Source organism: Hyperolius riggenbachi, chromosome 8, assembly GCF_040937935.1.
Source record: "Hyperolius riggenbachi isolate aHypRig1 chromosome 8, aHypRig1.pri, whole genome shotgun sequence".
Lineage (NCBI taxonomy): Eukaryota > Metazoa > Chordata > Amphibia > Anura > Hyperoliidae > Hyperolius > Hyperolius riggenbachi.
Genome location: NC_090653.1, coordinates 31,756,621 through 31,773,767, shown reverse-complemented (window position 1 = coordinate 31,773,767; position 17,147 = coordinate 31,756,621). Strand labels below are relative to the sequence as shown.

The window sequence follows — 17,147 nt, the reverse complement described above, 5'->3', positions numbered from 1 at the left end:
CCAACCAATCGGACTCAAGCCTTTTCTTCTACACTATTTCCCATCCACGCCTTACGATATCTCGAAGTGTAAGAATCACCCCCCGTGACACTCCTCTCATACAATGGGAAAAGTTCCACTCACACTGCCTGCGTACATCTGGCACTTTCAGCGGCCATCTTTTGATTCTCTTCCCAGGTTGATGCTAGTGGAGGAGGAAATCAGGAAGGATCACACCCAAGAACCCATCGATATGAAGAGGAGACTTATCGAGGCTCAGGTGGAAATTACAATGTCATTGTGCCTTTGTGTGTCACATGCTCATCCCACCCTGTCTGTGTCTGCCATCCTGATTATGGGTGTGTGGGAGGTACAAAGTAAGGGCCAGGAAGGGGCATCAGTATTGAGATATCCAGATTATGATGGCAGATGAAGACTCTACTTGTCTGGCCACCATAGGCACACATAATCCTGAATTGGTGACCAGGTGGGACACCCCCTGATAAGGTCTTAGACTAGCACCTCTGAAAAATTTCTGATCGTTGGCAATGCAAAAATATAGTCTTGGAATCCAATTTACCTTCATGCCTTCAATAGGTATTTAAAGCAAACATCTTGAAAGCTGGGCAAGGGAACAGTGGAAGCCTGAAAGCTTATTGATAGTACTATTCAAACATCTCATTAGCTTGGGTGAGTTCCGAGTGATAGAGGGGGAGTGAAGTAATTAGAAAGGTTTGGGGGAGGGGGGGCCTGTGGCATTGCATAGGCGAAATTCCTATGTCCACACTCCCTTTTTTTCTGAAATAAGTTGATCTAGAGTGGTGGACTTTCTGATCTATATTTATGAAAATTGAATGGTGTAGGGTAGATTAATTTCTTAATATATACACCCAAGTAATTTTTTTTGAGTTTTTAATATTTTTTTTTCATAATTGGGGAGAAATTTAAAACAGGTGTGTGGTGCATTGCAACAAATCAAAATTATGTACAGGGAATTTAAACTTGCAACACATGAGTCGATAGACTCAATAGATCCTATCTGTACGAACGAAATGTGAACGTATTAGCCACATTTGGGACAAACACAGTCAGTCTTTATTTATAATATTAAAAACAACAAATTCTTGAATTGAAAAGATATTTAAAAAATGGTTTGGTGTGTGGCCACCTTTAGAAGGAAGATAGGGGTTGATGTTCTGACCATTGCTGCCCCTAACCAAAATAATATTTAAGGACAGTTAATTTGATGGTAATAGAATTATCTTAGTAGTCATGGGGTCTATAAAGGAAGAGGGGCTTGGGGTGATCCTTGCCCCCCATTTATGTCCCTAAATAAACTCACAATTACAGATGCACATGTAAATGATAGACTCATTTTAGCTATCACAAGCGATGAAAAAATAGCCTGGATATCTGAATACTGACTATGTAGCCCCTAAAGGGATTTTTCAAAGGTGTAACCAATATTGACTTATTCGATTTGTTATGACAGATCACGGTTTCTAGTAGGCTTCGTTGCCTATGGCAACCAGACTAAATTTTAATTTGGTACTTTAAATGGGAGGTCTTGTTTCCTATCAGTAAATTATCAGAGCAGCAGAAAAGAAAATGATGATGTAGGATAAACTGTTAATAAAAATCCTAAGGGGTTAAGGAAATCAATTTTATAGTGTGCTCCTAACTAATAAACACTCTACGCTGGAAGCTGCCGTTTTATTACTTGCTTCATTGAAAGTTATTTGCCAAGCAGTGCCTTGTAATGGTAAGATGATGGGAGTGTTACCTTACATAACAGCCTCTTAGATATCTTCAGTGTAGTAGAAAAAATGGGCATGGCTTTACTGGACATCTTATTTCTTCAATTTTCCTCAACTATGAGAACTCTTCATAGTTAAGGAACATTGAAGAAATAAGATCCAATGGTGTAGAGACAATGGACCTTACATTAAGAAAGTTCTCCTGATTTGAAGAACATTGAAGAAATAAGATATCCAGTGTAGTAGAGACAATGGGCATTACTTTACCAAAGGTGTCCTGACCTGAGTTGGAGAACATCGAAGAAATAAGATCTCTGGTATAATATTGACTATGGACCTTACATTAATAACGTCCTCCGGATTTGGAGAACATTGAAAAAATAAGATCTTCAATGTAGCAGAGACAAAACATTGAAGAAGTAAGATCTTTGTCGCAGTATAGACAATGGACATTACTTTACCAAAGTTCTTCTGAGTTAGGGAAGATTTAAGATGTAAGATTGTTAGTGTAGCAGACACAATGGACATTACTTTACCAAAGTTCTTCTGAGTTAGGGAAGATTTAAGATGTAAGATTGTTAGTGTAGCAGATACAATGGACATTACTTTACCAAAGTTCTTCTGAGTTAGGGAAGATTTAAGACGTAAGATTGTTAGTGTAGCAGACACAATGGACATTACTTTACCAAAGTTCTTCTGAGTTAGGGAAGATTTAAGACGTAAGATTGTTAGTGTAGCAGACACAATGGATATTACTTTCGTTACCGTAAGTTTTCCTGAGTGGAAGAACATCAAAGAAGTAAAGCGACCCATACACTGGTCGATTTCTGCCATCAATATATGGCCGATTCGACTGCTCTAATCGAGTCGGCTAGAAATTGATGCAGCAGGAAGCATGCTCGATCGACCGATTCAAACGATTTCTGATCGATTTAGTCAATCTGTCTAGACGGAGAATCTAGGTCGCTCAGCTACTCGCAGCAGAACGATGGCCCATAGCATTGCATTGGATCGAATAGTGCAACACTGCATTTCAATAGATTTAATTCTGAAATCTATTGGAAATCTGTTCCTAGTTTGTGGCACACATCAGATAGATTCCTGTCAGATTCTACCTGAATGAAATCTATTGGAAATCTATTGAAAATCCATCTAAATGTATTATTGCACCATCGATCTAAATGTATTATTGCACCATTAGATCCAATGCAACTCTATTGGCCATCGATCTGCTGCCAGAAGCATACCGACCCAGATTTTCTATCCTGTTAGATAGATCAAATTGATCGAAATCGGCCTCAAATCGATCGACCGATCGATGGCTGAAATCGACCATTGTATCTGCCCCTTAAAGTGAACTAGAGACAAAGCACCCTCATGTATTTTACCATATATATCAGTGGGAACATTAGAGAAAACACCTACCCTGCTCTCCGTTTCATCCTCACTGCTAGAAGTGTCTGTTATCAGCTGTGATAAGAATCTCCAACTGAGCATTCAGTCTGGCTTTGCCGGGAATGATTTTAACTGAGTCATAGCAGAGCCACAAGGGGGCAGGCTTGGGCTTGAAAAGACACCACAGAAGACAGACTCAGCTATAATCATTCAGTAGCAAAGCTAGACTGAGTGCTCAGTCGGGGGTTCTTATCAGAGGTGATAACAGTCAGATTAAACAGAGAACAATGAAACAAAGAGCAAATTAGGTGTTTACTGTCATGTTCCCACTGATTTATAAGACAAGACAAATAACATTTATATCGCGCTTTTCTCCTGGTGGACTCAAAGCGCCAGAGCTGCAGCCACTAGGGCGCGCTCTATAGGCAGTAGCAGTGTTAGGGAGACTTGCCTAAGGTCTCCTGCTGGATAGGTGCTGGCTTACTGAACAGGCAGAGCTGAGATTCGAACCCTTGTCAACTGCATCAGAGGCAGAGCCTTTAACCAGTACACTTTCCAGCCACTCCTTATAAGGTAAAATACATGAGGGTGCTTCGTCTCGGGTTCTCTTTAAGACCTAGGTGTAGCAGAGATAAAGGACATTACTTTCGTAAAGCTCTCCTGAGCTGGACAACATTGAAGAAATATGATCTTCAGTGTAGCCGAGACAATGAACATTACTTTAGTAAAGCTCTCTTGGGTTGGAGAACATAGAAGAAATAAGACCTACAGTAGGTGTAGCAGAGACAATGGACATTACTTTACTAAAGCTCTTCTGAGTTGGAAAACATTGAAGAAATAAGTTCTTCTCTATAGTAGAGACAATGGGTCTTACTGTACTAAAGTTGTCCGGAGTTGGAAAACATTGAATTCCTACCCTGAATTTATTGATGGTCTGGTAGCCATGACAGCTTTGATACATTACATACATTACAGGTACTTATGTAGAATCACTTGTGCTGTGCTATAATATAGTCATCTCTGACATAGTAAACCACTGGTTATAGTAAACTCAGTCTCCAGTACCCGACCATGTGTGAATACTGTATACAATGTATGACACATCCCGATATAGTAAAACTTCTAATATAGTAAGCTGCTTTGCCAGTTGCCTTGACGTTTACTATAAAGGGAATTTAATAGCAGACAAAGTTTAGGCAAGGTTTTCATGATCGCTTATCTTCTCTAGTCTTCTTCAATTTTCTATACTACAGGGGAACCTTAGTAAATCAGTCCCAATGAAGATATAAAGCAAGGGCGTGGCACGTGTATTGCCATTCTGGTTTCCATGTGTCCATACTATGATCATCTAAACTGGCAAGGGTTTGCCATTGCAGTGGGGTGCCATTGGTCAAAATTATCTCAGGAGGAAATGACCACTGTGTGATCAGTCAGAAATTAGTAAATTATGATGACCTCTGTGGCATCATTGGTTCTTAGACAACCAATAGGCTGAATACAGATTCAGCCCATAAAGTGCCTGCCTCTACTCTGTACGGGTACGCAATAAAACATGGTAAGTATTGAAATCTTCATTTCATCACCTGTCCTTTGTCTCTATCATGACATTATCATTATAGTAGATGATTATGCTGACACCAAGGTGAATTGCAAAGTGACGTTCTGACATACTGACTGGGGACTTTTGGTTCCCTAGGTGTTAAAGCAGAAGTCCAGCCTATATTGATAACCAATGAGATAGGGAACAGGCTATACTCACCTTTTCCTTAATGCTGTAAGGGATGAAAGGCCCCTTGCTGCATATATCGAGTACTGCGCTTCACAGATTGAGGCTGGTCCACTTCTGGACACTACTCTGCCAATTCTACATAGAGTGATTGCCGTATGGAGTCAAAGCATGGAGGACAGGCGGCTGAGATCTGTGAAGAATGGCACTGGATTTGTCCAGCACGGAACCTGTCACCTCTTACAGTGCCAGAGAAGAGGTGAGTATACCTTGTTTCTTTTTACCATGACAGGTTATTTAAATGTGTATGGACTTTGGAGCACCACCAAAAGGAGATTTTCGTTTTCTTTTCTGAGTGGAGAGAGCAAGATTCAGTCCTCCATCATGTTTTAGCAACTATTATGGACTCTGACAAGGAGCTATGATTCCCCTTCACATGGCCAATGTCTCACCAAGCCTTCCTGGCCTCCTAACAAAGTGAATTCTTCATATAGTCCGTTTCGAGTAGACGATACAACGTTTCCATGTCTTGTGCCTTCTACTGCATACACCATAGGAATATATAGAGGAGTCACTTTGTAAGAGTCTAGCTTCCAATAGCAATCGGACTAGTAAGTGAATACTGACAGCATACAGAAGCAACATTGTGTGGGGATACTTCTTTCATGGACCAAATATAAAATATCTAAACTCCACTGGAGCGCTCATCCTCTTTGTCCCTCTGCCTCCCTCCCTCCTGCATATCAACAGAATGCATTGCTAGCCAACAGGCTAGTGACACATTTGTACTGCCTTTAGCCCTGAACTGATGTCTGAGGCATCGAATCCCGATCGCTTTCGGGTGACAGTCCTGTTATGTTTGTAGGAAGCATTGGGAAGGGGGGGAGGAGAAGGTGTTAAAGGGAACCTTAACTATACTAAAAAAAAATTGAGTTTCACTTACCTGGGGCTCCTGCCAGGCCCCTGCAGCCGCCCACTGCCCGCGCCGTCCTGAAACGATGCTCCGGTCCCCCGCAGCAGCTAAGTTTCGTTTTCAGTGACTGGGCAGTTGCCGAGCCACTGTGCCTGCACAGCCCTGGCCACACACGTCCTCGCTGTAGCTCAGGTCGCTGTCCTGCGCATGCGCAGTATGCAGTTTATCTTCCTGCGCTTGCGCAGGACAGCGGTGGCAACATGAGCGAGAACGCATGCAGCCAGGGCCGCGCAGGCATAGTGGCTCGGCGACTGCCCAGTCGTGGAAAACTAAACTTAGCCACTGTGGGGGACCCAAGCATCGTGGGCACAGGTCAGCTGCAGGGGGCTGGTAGAAGCTCCAGGTAAGTGAAACGCTTATTTTTTTTTTTTTTTTTTTTTTTTTTTTAGCTTAGTTTAGTTAGGGTTCTCTTTAAGCAGCTGTAAAACCATGACCCGCTCACTGGAAACTCTTTGGGCTTTTTCACACCCAAAAGCACTGGCAATTATGATTAGCGATTTTGGAGTGATTTTGTAAAAAGCAATTTCAAAGCAATTTTCACAGTTATTTTGCTTTTCTATACTTTCTACAGAAAAGCGATCGTTACAAAAAATGCTACATGCAGCGCTTTTGCGATTTCCCCCTCAAAAAAAACCATCACTCCAGTGTAAAATAGCCCATATGATTGTGTTAACCAAGCATTTTCAATACACTAGCATCAGAAAATAGCAGAACACCGTTTTTGGTGTGAAACAGCATTGTTAGCACATGTGCAAACAGTTACCGAGATGTTGATTCTCTCCCAAGAGACTGGCAAGTCAGTCCGGTAAAAGCCGCAACTGGACTAAGTTGGCAACCTTTGAACTGGATCTAGTTGTGCCATGGATGCGCAGTGTCTCAGTGCTTTCAAATGAACTGCTCAATGTGATTGTGCGTGCGTGCCGGCATTGCGACAGCACATGCAGAGCAGACAGCACGGTGGCACCGAGTCACTGCGCATGCGCGGTACAACTAGTTCTAGTTCAAACGTCGCTGACTTACCCTAGTCGTGGCCTATATTGGACCGAGTTATAAGCAGATGGAGCCGCTTGGTAGAGAAATGACACCTTGGTAAGAGTTTGCAAACATGCCGACACTTATGTATGGCCTCTGCCATGACTCCCTCTCCCCGATTTTTTTGCCTTAGTAGTCCTTTAACCACTTTGCATCCAGATCTTGTTTCCCCCTCATGGACCAAAGCAGTTTTGACATTTTAGCTATGTCCCTGTTTAATCTGCATTAATTGTATCCCTACTTATGACACCTAAATGAAATATATTTCGTTTTTGTTTTTTTTTTCAAAATAAACTAGACTTTCATTGTATGGCATTATGTCCCTAGAACAATTTTGTTTTCTATGCATTTTAATGGGAAAAAGAGTAAAAAAAAATGAAAAAACACATTATTTCTCGGTTTTACCAATTCCAGTTTAAAAATAAAAAGTGCTATTGTAGATAAAAAAAACACAAACTTTGTTTGGCTATTTCTCCCATCTATCACAAAACTTAGATTATGTTCCTGTCACAATTTATGGTGAGGATATTTGATTCTGAAATGCTTCTAGATTGTGTATTTTTCGCTATGAACTTAAAAAATAAACGTATTTTAAATGGTGCAAACCAATCTTATTGGCTCAGGGAACATATATTCCCTTTCACTAATTACTTCTGCAGCAGACAGTGCCAGAGGTGTGCCCAGGAGCAAGCCCAATCGTGCACAGCTGTGCTTCAGCTACAAGACGTATATTTACATTCTTATGGCTTAGATGAAGTCACAGAGGACATAGATATACTGTGCTGGTGCATAAAGTGGTTAAAGTACTCGTCTTCTTAAGTCTGTATAGATAGGCACACAGCTTCAGGTGAGCACAGCTACACAGTGGATTTTTGAACTCGCCAAGCTCAGCTCCAGAAGTAACACGTCATTGACTTTTAATCAAGATGATTTGCTTTCAGCCTTTATCCTGTATAATTTTGGGTTTTATTTGGTCTTTCCATGACAATCCATGCTCAGATGAAAAAACAAGCTCAACATGTCACAGCTGAGGACTGGAGAAGATTTCCCTATCAGAGTCTTGCAGAGTTGTTGAGGACAGGCTGGACTCCATCCCATCAAGGCTCCACCCAAATCTGAGAATCTCCTTTGGGTGGAGTTGCACTTCAACAGTAATATAACACTTCCTTTTTAATAAAACCGCTTTTTCCTTTAGTGACTGTTGAAGCTTTCCCCTGGTGACAGTGAAGAGAATTATTCTGTGTCTAATGAACTTGTGTGTAAGTTTGGCAAAAGGTGAAGGGTCACTCCACCCAGATGTAATATTTCAGTGTTCGGTGGATGCTGGGTAGAAAAAATGTAACGCCAGTCAACACTCACCTTAGGCTCTGGATCCCATAGCCTTCCCGGTCCTCTCTGCGTTCCCTCATTACACCCTTGTTGAAGTAATCCGCCTAGGTAGTCGGAATAAGCCTCGAAGACTCTTTGGTAAGCTTCGGAAGTACTTACGTCCTCGAGTGCCTCTGAAGACTAAGACAGATACGTACAGCGCATGGGTGAGCAACTGTGGGAGTGATGCATTATGGGAAACCACCATTCTCACTTAAAGGGATACTGTAGGGGGGTCGGGGGAAAATGAGCTGAACTTACCCGGGGCCTCTAATGGTCCCCCGCAGACATCCTGTGTTGGCGCAGCCACTCCCCAATGCTCCGGCCCCGCCTCCGGTTCACTTCTGGAATTTCTGACTTTAAAGTCAGAAAACCACTGCGCCTGCGTTGCCGTGTCCTCGCTCCCGCTGATGTCACCAGGAGTGTACTGCGCAGACACAGACCATACTGGGCCTGCGCTGTGCCCTCTTGATGACATCAGCGGGAGCGAGGACACGGCAACGCAGGCGCAGTGGTTTTCTGACTTTAAAGTCAGAAATTCCAGAAGTGAACCGGAGGCGGGGCCGGAGCATCGGTGAGCGGCTGCGCGGGCACAGGATGTCTGCGGGGGACCATTAGAAGCCCCGGGTAAGTTCAGCTCATTTTCCCCGACCCACCTACAGTATCCCTTTAAAGCTGAATTATGGCCAATACGTTCTGTTTTAAGAAGGCAATATAATATTTAGTCGGCCATAGTTATTGGACAGTGTAGTTGCCAGTGGGTTCTAACTGCTTATTGTGACATAGCTCTAGTTTTGGTAGATCATGCTACCCTTCTCCAAATCTGATGTGCATAAGTGAGGTAGATCAGCGTAGGGAAGTAAATCAGGTGTGACTTAGTAGGTTATATGATGTACCTTTTGACCAGGGGCATAACTAGAGGGGAGCAGCACTTGCGATCACAGGGGAGCCCAGAACTGTTTGGGGCCCCATCTACCAATCTTCCCTTCCTTCGATACAGGGGACTATACTTCATTTCAGTTGTTTTGTGGCTACACTTGTTATGGGTGCGAAGATCCCGATAGCCACACTTGTTTTATGACCCTTGTGAGATGGGCCCCCAGGCTGTGAAGGACAAAAAGGGTAGGCAAGAGAAGGGCTGGGAAGGTAGGGCCTTCCCCTCTCATATCTTCATGCAGGGTCCAGTCACTTTCCAGAAAATACTGTATACAGCACCATATTCAGTGCTTTAACTTATCTACTGTACCCCAGTAGCTCATCTAATTGTTTATTTACATAATTCCCATGCGACCAGGGCTGAGCTTGCCTTCACTTCCTGTGATCCCACCGCCTATGGCACCTGCATTTTTCATGTACTTTTTGCAATGCTCAGTGTAGCAGCATTACGTTGAAGGAACATCTCAAGATAGCCAGAAAAATACAACCTGAAACCAGGGGCCTAACTACCGGGGGGGGGGGGGGCTGCCCCTGGTATCAGCAGAGGGGCCTAGAGGTGTGAGGATGCCCCCAACTACTAACCTTCCCTCCCTCTTATGCTCCAGATCAGGTGTTTTTGTAGCTACACTTGTTATAGGCGTTAAGATCCTGATGGCCACACTTGTGAGATGGGCCTCCAGGCTGTGAGGGTCACCAGGGGAAGGCAAGGGAAGGGTTGTGACCATTAAGTGGTCCCCCATCAGGGTTTTGCTGTGGGGCCCCTGCCTGAAACTATGGTGGGTACATCTCAAATCTGGAGTCCCCGGGAGATATGCAATGCACTGATTGACTCAAGCCCACTAGACACCACCTACAACTGAGATATGACCTTTGCTTGGATTGACCCTTCAAGACATTTTTAGCCTAAAGCATTGCAGGGAGCACCAATCATGTGGGAGAGGGTCACAGCCTGTACTCACCAATCAGATTTCAGATTGGTGGAGGCAGGCCGGTGGCAGACAGATGCTGGTTGGCTAATATGGGTTACCACTCCTGCACAATGCTTTTTGCCTATTTCTTGCTCGTTATATGCAGTCCTCTTCTCCAGGAATGTCACACTGAGTGATGCCTGTTTACAAGACTCTCTTATGATTAAAACAAAACAAAAATTAATAAATTTTGGGTGCATATTTAAAAACAAAACAATAGAACAAAAGAATGGGGCTGTTGCCTGTAGCAACCAATCAGCTGTCTCTCATTCTCTTTTTGTATGGAACAAGGAGTGCGATTGGCTGCTACGAGAAACAGTTTCAGGGTTTATAAATCGTCCCCCTCACATGGAATGTGTATTGGGGCAGTTTTCTCCAGCAGTGACAGAGGAAGAATTGTTGGGTACGTAGTTTGTCGGCCTCTGAAAATTGCTATGGTTGTTTTCAGTTCAGGGGCATCAATGAAAAATGTCCAGCTACTCAGTATAGGCCCCCGAGGTTATTCCGACAGGCCCACTACTAACTCAAGTGCTGTAGAAATGTTATTAAATCTGGTCTTTGATTGGTGCGTGTGTGACCAACCAAACTACATTATCTACAGTAACTAACCTGCTTTGAGGCAAATGCAAATAACTAGAAGCCCTAATCTAACACTAATAATGCTAAACAACCCAGGCCAGCTAACTACTGAAGCCATAGTCTCGTACAAATACAAAACAGCCAAGCCCAACTAAATCAAGTAAATTTGTCTTACCCCAATACTAACAAACTATAGGTCTACCCCACTAACCGCTGCGAGGGCTGGGGCCAACATAGGGGCAACTTGCGCAATTGCCCAGGGCTCTTGAGCACTGTTGCCCCCCAGGTCCCCCCAACTTTATTTTGCTCCCTAGCCTCAATGCAAATTTTTGGGCAGTGTAGCGACTCACCTGTTCTGGCTGCACCTGCTCCTCCATATGTCTGTGGCTCCACGCTCTCCCATTTTCATCCCTGCAGGGGCACTTCTCCTACATGACCCCATGGCGCCCCCAAAAGGATGTAGGCGGGAGTGCACAGAGCCACTCACATATAGAGGAGCGTGAGCTGGCCAGAACAGATGAATGATTACACTGCAAGGGCCTTGGGGACCAAGATATAGTTGGTGGGAGACCTAGAAGGGCCCTGGTGGGGTTTTGGGTGCATTTAGCAGCCCCTAATGCCGCTTAGGGTGGGGGAGAGTCTATCGGGGGGGGGGGGGAGGTACATTTTTCCAAAGAAGAGACCCTCACCTAAAACCAGCCTATCCCAACCCACAAAAGTAAACTAACTAAGCGGCAACATATTATACAGTGCTGACTAAGGGTAGCCACACATTATTAGATTGCTATCCGATGTGTCAAAAGATAGATCCCGCTCTGATCTGAATCTGATCCAAGAGGGATCTACTGATTGGAATATCTGTTGAATTGCAACGCTGGACTTCTCTATGCAGTGCAACGCTATAGGCTGTCAATCTACCGTTTCTACTGCCCTGCCTCCGATGAAATGAAATTTTCCATCTCGTCAGATCGATAATTTTGGTGAAAAATGTCAGAAATGGTGATGGATCTCACATTCTGGGCCATAGATTTTTGGCAGAGTGATCGAATTTTGCTGGGAATCGAATGTGAAAATCGATGAGTATGGGGCTAGTGGTGGCCATGACACAGTTACCTAACATAGCTAACAATAATAACATAGTAAATAGTAACTCATAGTAATATAAACTACCTAACTACAATAGCCCTAAACTCGCTACTAGTTTTTTTTAGCCCAAATGTTGCTTGTATGAGACTAAATGATAAGTAAATAATCCTTGACTTTGAAACCCAACAGTACCACAGATTAGCATTGTAAACCCCTCTCTGAAAACAACTTATACAATTTTGGTAACCTGCAATGTTTCATGTAATATGTTTTTTATCCATGTTTAAAATTGGACCGTATATAAAATTAACTGCTTCCACCCCACTTTGACCAGCCACTGTGATGCCGAGTGTAAATTAATTGTATGTGTTACTTGTTTTTGTTTTTATTTATTTATAATGTGCTAGCTTGTGTTTCTGACGTTCAGTGTTACTTTGTTTCCACATGTATTTTAAATGACTCTTGCTTCCTGTTTGCACTATTAAAATCTTATTATGCTATAAGCAGTGCATGCGCCTAGAGGTGGCTGTAGGTACTCTGAGTTCCATCTCAGGGTGTCCCAGGAGCCCCAGGGAACTGCCAATCATATGAATTTGGCCAACGAAGGCAAATTTTTTGCTTCAGATGTTTTCGGTGCGGCCCATTTAGCAAATTTTGCGTTTGGTTGCAGTGGTTGTTTTCCTTTCTACAGATACGCCTTTGTGTGCATATGTGGAGGCCGTGACATTACATTAGTGAGTAAGCTCTCTCTCACTCTTTACCCCTACAGGAGAAGAAGTTTCCCTCCGTGGGTTCAGCAGACCCGCGTCTGAGGCTGGCGACACCATGGAATGGGGCCCTTCCACCTCTGCCTCCTCGACTCCAAATCACAGAAAATGGAGACTTTCTAAACTCAAATGACCACCACTAACCGATGCTGAGGGGTCCATCCTGGAGCCTGGGGGGGAGGAAGGGGGACTGGGATTTCCCTACTGAGGCGTCTGTCCATGGGCCCAAGGGAGAGGGGGCTGGAAACCCCCTTTCCTCCCTTACTATGACATCGTCCTTCTGCGCCGTCTAGACCTGCGGCCGACAATCTGTGTGACCCCGGACACACGTGGGAAGTGGAGAGGAGAGAGAAGGGGACATCGCACTGAACTTATCCTAAGACCCCTTTGACCACATTAACCCTTTTCCTAAGCCTTTGTTTTGTTTGAACTCCTTCAGTCTATAACTTCTTCTGTTTTGTTCTTAGAATTATTTTTCTGTTGACCCTCTTAAGTCTCCCAATCTCCCCCCCCCCCCCCCCTCGCTCTCTGTCTCAGGTCTGACTCCCTGGGATTCGCACTGACAGATCTGCACTGTAGGGGGTACTTCGCCAAATCCATATTCTCATTATTTTACCCTCTACCCACATTTCTTCTCCCGTCTTTTTTTATTTGACCAACATCAACCATCAATTCATCAAGAACGACCTTCTTCTCTGTGCTGTATGGTCAAAAACCCATTTGATTGAGTCAACATCTGTTGACTCTGGCTGTGTTGGGTGATGGAAAGGAGAGTTATATTTTTAACACCATGTATTTCAACTTAGAACCAGTGAATAGGATGGTGAAGGCCTCAAGACTATACATAGTAGGTGATATATGTCTAAAGAGTTTGGTGGAGAAGTTAGGGAAGGCCAGAGATGTATCAAGAGGCCGTTAAAGTGTACTTATGGTAAATTAGTTGGCTGTATAAGTTCTGTAGAAACCAGAACCTGTCGATTCACCAGGAAAAAGAATTGGCACAATGCACAAAATGGCTACCTTGGTCACGTCTGGGTGGTGGGTACATTTTATGGACCAGTCACAGTTGAAAAAAAAATAACTTTGAAAAAGAGTTGAACTTTTTCCAGAGGGTTATTTTAGTACATATCGTGGTTTACCTCCTTTAAACAAGCAGCTTGATCCGGGAGACTTGAGATCTTTGAATTCTTATCAATATTACTATGGTTATTATTATTATTAATATTATTGAAATTTTATTTATTTATCTAAAATCTGTCAGTCCGAGTGCAGCCGAACGAGTGGTAGAAGTCTCCCGCCCAAAGAACTTACAATCTAACTCCACTTCCTGTGACAGCGGGGAGTTTTATACATAACTTGGCCTCAAAGGTCACGTGTGGGACTTGTGTTTGGATGGGGGAGGGAGGTGGCAGGGGAACTCGTTCCACCCATTATCGGAGGTTGGTGCCATAAACCTTGCAGGGCCCCTGTTCACTTTTTGTGACCAGGAGCTTGCCGGGCCCGAAAATGAATGTGTCAGTACAAAAAACAAAAACAAAAAAAAGATATTCTGATTGTATTGGTTCTTTTTGATGTTCTGTGTAAATATATAAAAAAAAAGTTTAAAGAGGAAAAAAAAACAGAATTCAGAGTTGTTCTGTGAATCGAGAGCTCAGACAAGCAACTAATATTTGTTATTTATTATGACATATATTTATATATTTAAGGAAGAGATGACAGGTGCTGACAGCCATTGTCTGCTCAATATTTCACTCTCCCAATCTTTACAGTCATCACAACTTCCTGTCGCATCTCATCACGGGGACCCCAGGAGGCTCTTAAGGCCGGGAAATTTAGAGTATCTTCATTAGGTCTTGCCATGAATACTTACCTAATTTGTTAGGCATTGCAAAGTTATCTGGTGCTGCCCCCCCCTTCCCCCCACACACACACAAACAAACACACACAATGGATATTCTAGGATGTAAAATATACTAATAAATCTGGAATCCAAAGTCAAACCCATGCCAAGTGGGTGGTTCTCTCGGTGTGCTACACCAATGCCAGGGAATTCTCCGGGTGCAGCTGTAAAGCTAAACTAGAAAAGATGTATTTTACTGCTGTCTGTGTCCCCGGTGGGGGGACCCTCCGAAGCAGCAAAAAAATGGCGCACCATGGAAATGGAACGAAGGGCGCCACCATGAGCGGCAATAGAAGAAAATTGGCCGCCCAGGATACCTGCTATGCAAATTGTGGCTATAAATGGTAGGGGACGAAGCAGCGGGGTTTTTAAGTCATAGGACTCGGAGTGTGTGGGGTGGGTTTAGGGGTTAAGGTTAGGTACCACCAGGGTAGTGGTTAAGGGTAAGGTGCCACCAGGAGGGGGGTTAAAGGTTAGGCATCGCGGGGGGGGGGGGGGGTTAAAGGTTAAAGGGAACCAGAGATGAACGATTCACACAAAATAAACATATTAGTTGATAGCTTGTAAAGAATACATGCTCTTCCTTGATAATTTCACCACTCTGGTGTGCCTTTTTGAGTGTTTTTTATCCATTATTGCTCCAGAAAAAATCCAATATGGCCGTCGGCTCATATCCCTTCTGCTTCCAGGTTATAAGCTGTTCTGGATGTGCTGTCTAGCCTCTATGAGACTATAGACAAGCAGGGCTGCTGCAGCCTTTCATCTGTGTGCTTTCAACTTTATTATTCTGGCATGCTGTGTGGCTGCCTCTAGGAGTGTCTCTCATAGAAATTAAACTGCATACAGTAGATAATGACTGGCTGCACAGTGCACACAAATACACTTGTCTGTTCAGAGCTTCTTTCTCGGCAGCAGCAGCCCCTCCCATCTCATCAGAGCTCTAAGTATGCAAAGCAGGAAAGCTGAGCCATAAGGGGGCAGGCTTGGGCTTGAAAAGACTCCACAGAAGACTGACTCAGCTGTAATGATTCCAGGTCAAACCTAGACTAAATGCTCAGTCGGGGATTCTTATCACAGCTGATAACAGACAGATTAGGCAGAGAAGAATAAAACTAAAAGCATGGTAGGTGTTTGCTGTCATGTTTCCACTGATAAATGTAATAAAATACATGAGGGTGCTTCGTCTCTGGTTCTCTTTAAGCACCACCAGGGGGTTAAGTTAAGGCATCGGTAGAGGGAGAGTTCTAATATGTTTTACTATCGGAATTAAGTACAGTAGTAGAGTATCAGTAATTTTATATAGTATTCTACTAACAGCAATATCCGGGACGGTTTTTTCTAGGCGCATTTTTTACATGTAGGCAGACCCCCCCCCCCCCCCCCCCCCCCCTCATCTCTGTGTAATTAAATATGTATTGCTTCCAACACAATGTCCATTTCAGCACAGGGCTCTTGTGCTGGGGTGGGAGTTAAAGTATTGTATTGAAAAATGCATACTTACCTGATATAAGCCTTCTTTTCATGATTCCATGTGCTCTTCATGCTGCCACTACAATGATTAGTCCTCTTCTGCTGCTTGTCCCCGATTTCTCCCTCCCAATTGGTGCAGTCCCAATCCACTCCGTCCTCCCACATGATCACAAACTTACCATGTGCATTGTTGCAGAGGATGGGGCAAAAGTGACCCATGCTGTCCCATGGTATGTTGCATGTGTAGAGGTCATGGGTGCACCGAGATATGGAGGGGTCCTCAGGAGGCCATAAAACAGGTTGGGAGGTGGGGTACGCAGTGCCTGTTGGGTACATTTTTAAAGTGGGCTCAGACCCGCCTTAATACGAGCCCTGGTGATCCTCGTGGAAGGTTAGAAGGAACAGCAGTACAATGTAATGTAAGTTGTTCATTTTACCCATTCTACGAAGGAAGGTTTTATTTTTTGGAGAAGTGTCCTCACTTCCTGTAATGTTAGGAACTGAGTGAATACCTCCTGTAAGCCCAAACCGTTTCCCTAGCACTTCACATACTATTCATATCTAAGCTAAAAAAAAAACAAGCTTCTTGGGGTTGACTTTCTGCCATGGTCCCTTCTCCAGTGATCGGAATGATTTGTTGACCCAATGCTAGTTGAGATGCTGCTAAAAACTCAGTAGTTAGTTAAATTGCAACAAAATGCTCCGATCCCTAGAGAACCATGCATAATAGAAGCTGCATCCTGGCACTTCCTTGCTAGCGTAAATTGTCTCCACTGAGGGAATCACCCATGTGACATGGGTCCAGTGCCTTGTTATGGCCTTGTGGGAGGGGCATAGACGCAAACCCAAGAAATCTTTAACCACTGAAGTTCTCAAGAGATGCTAGAAGTACATAGGCCATTAAAACCAACACTAACCAAATCACACAAGAACTCTATTAAAGAGGACCTGTAACATTAGCTATCTAATTCACATTTGTGAGCAACTAAACTCCTATTTCTCTAACCTTTCAGCAATCCTAGTTTTGGTTCTACATGACACAGCTGAGGGCTGTCCACTCTTAAGATTTTGCAGGATTGCTCAGGGTCTTCAGCCGTGAAGTGACTTTGCTGGATCTTGAACACTTGGGCTTCCTGTTCCATCTAATTTACATGGTTATTGGCTTCTTTCGGGGCTCCCGGTGTTGTCTGCTCTTTCCTCCTGTAGAACAT

At 43.7% G+C, this 17,147-nt stretch overlaps 1 protein-coding gene across 10 annotated transcripts in view; it reads left to right on the top strand.

Annotated features, from left to right (window-relative positions):
- SYNGAP1 (synaptic Ras GTPase activating protein 1) overlaps nucleotides 1-15,841 on the top strand; it is a 401,820-nt gene extending 385,979 nt beyond the window's left edge. For 8 of the 10 annotated variants that reach the window (XM_068250158.1, XM_068250154.1, XM_068250155.1 and 5 more), the window contains 2 exons: nucleotides 178-259; nucleotides 12,569-15,841. In XM_068250158.1, coding sequence (XP_068106259.1) covers nucleotides 178-259; nucleotides 12,569-12,699 — 213 coding nt within the window. In that variant the 3' untranslated portion in view covers nucleotides 12,700-15,841. Of the gene's footprint in view, nucleotides 1-177; nucleotides 260-7,861; nucleotides 8,014-12,568 lie in introns of those variants that run through there. The other 2 variants (XM_068250161.1, XM_068250164.1) reach the window with 2 other exon arrangements.
- Nucleotides 15,842-17,147: the final 1,306 nt, after the last annotated feature.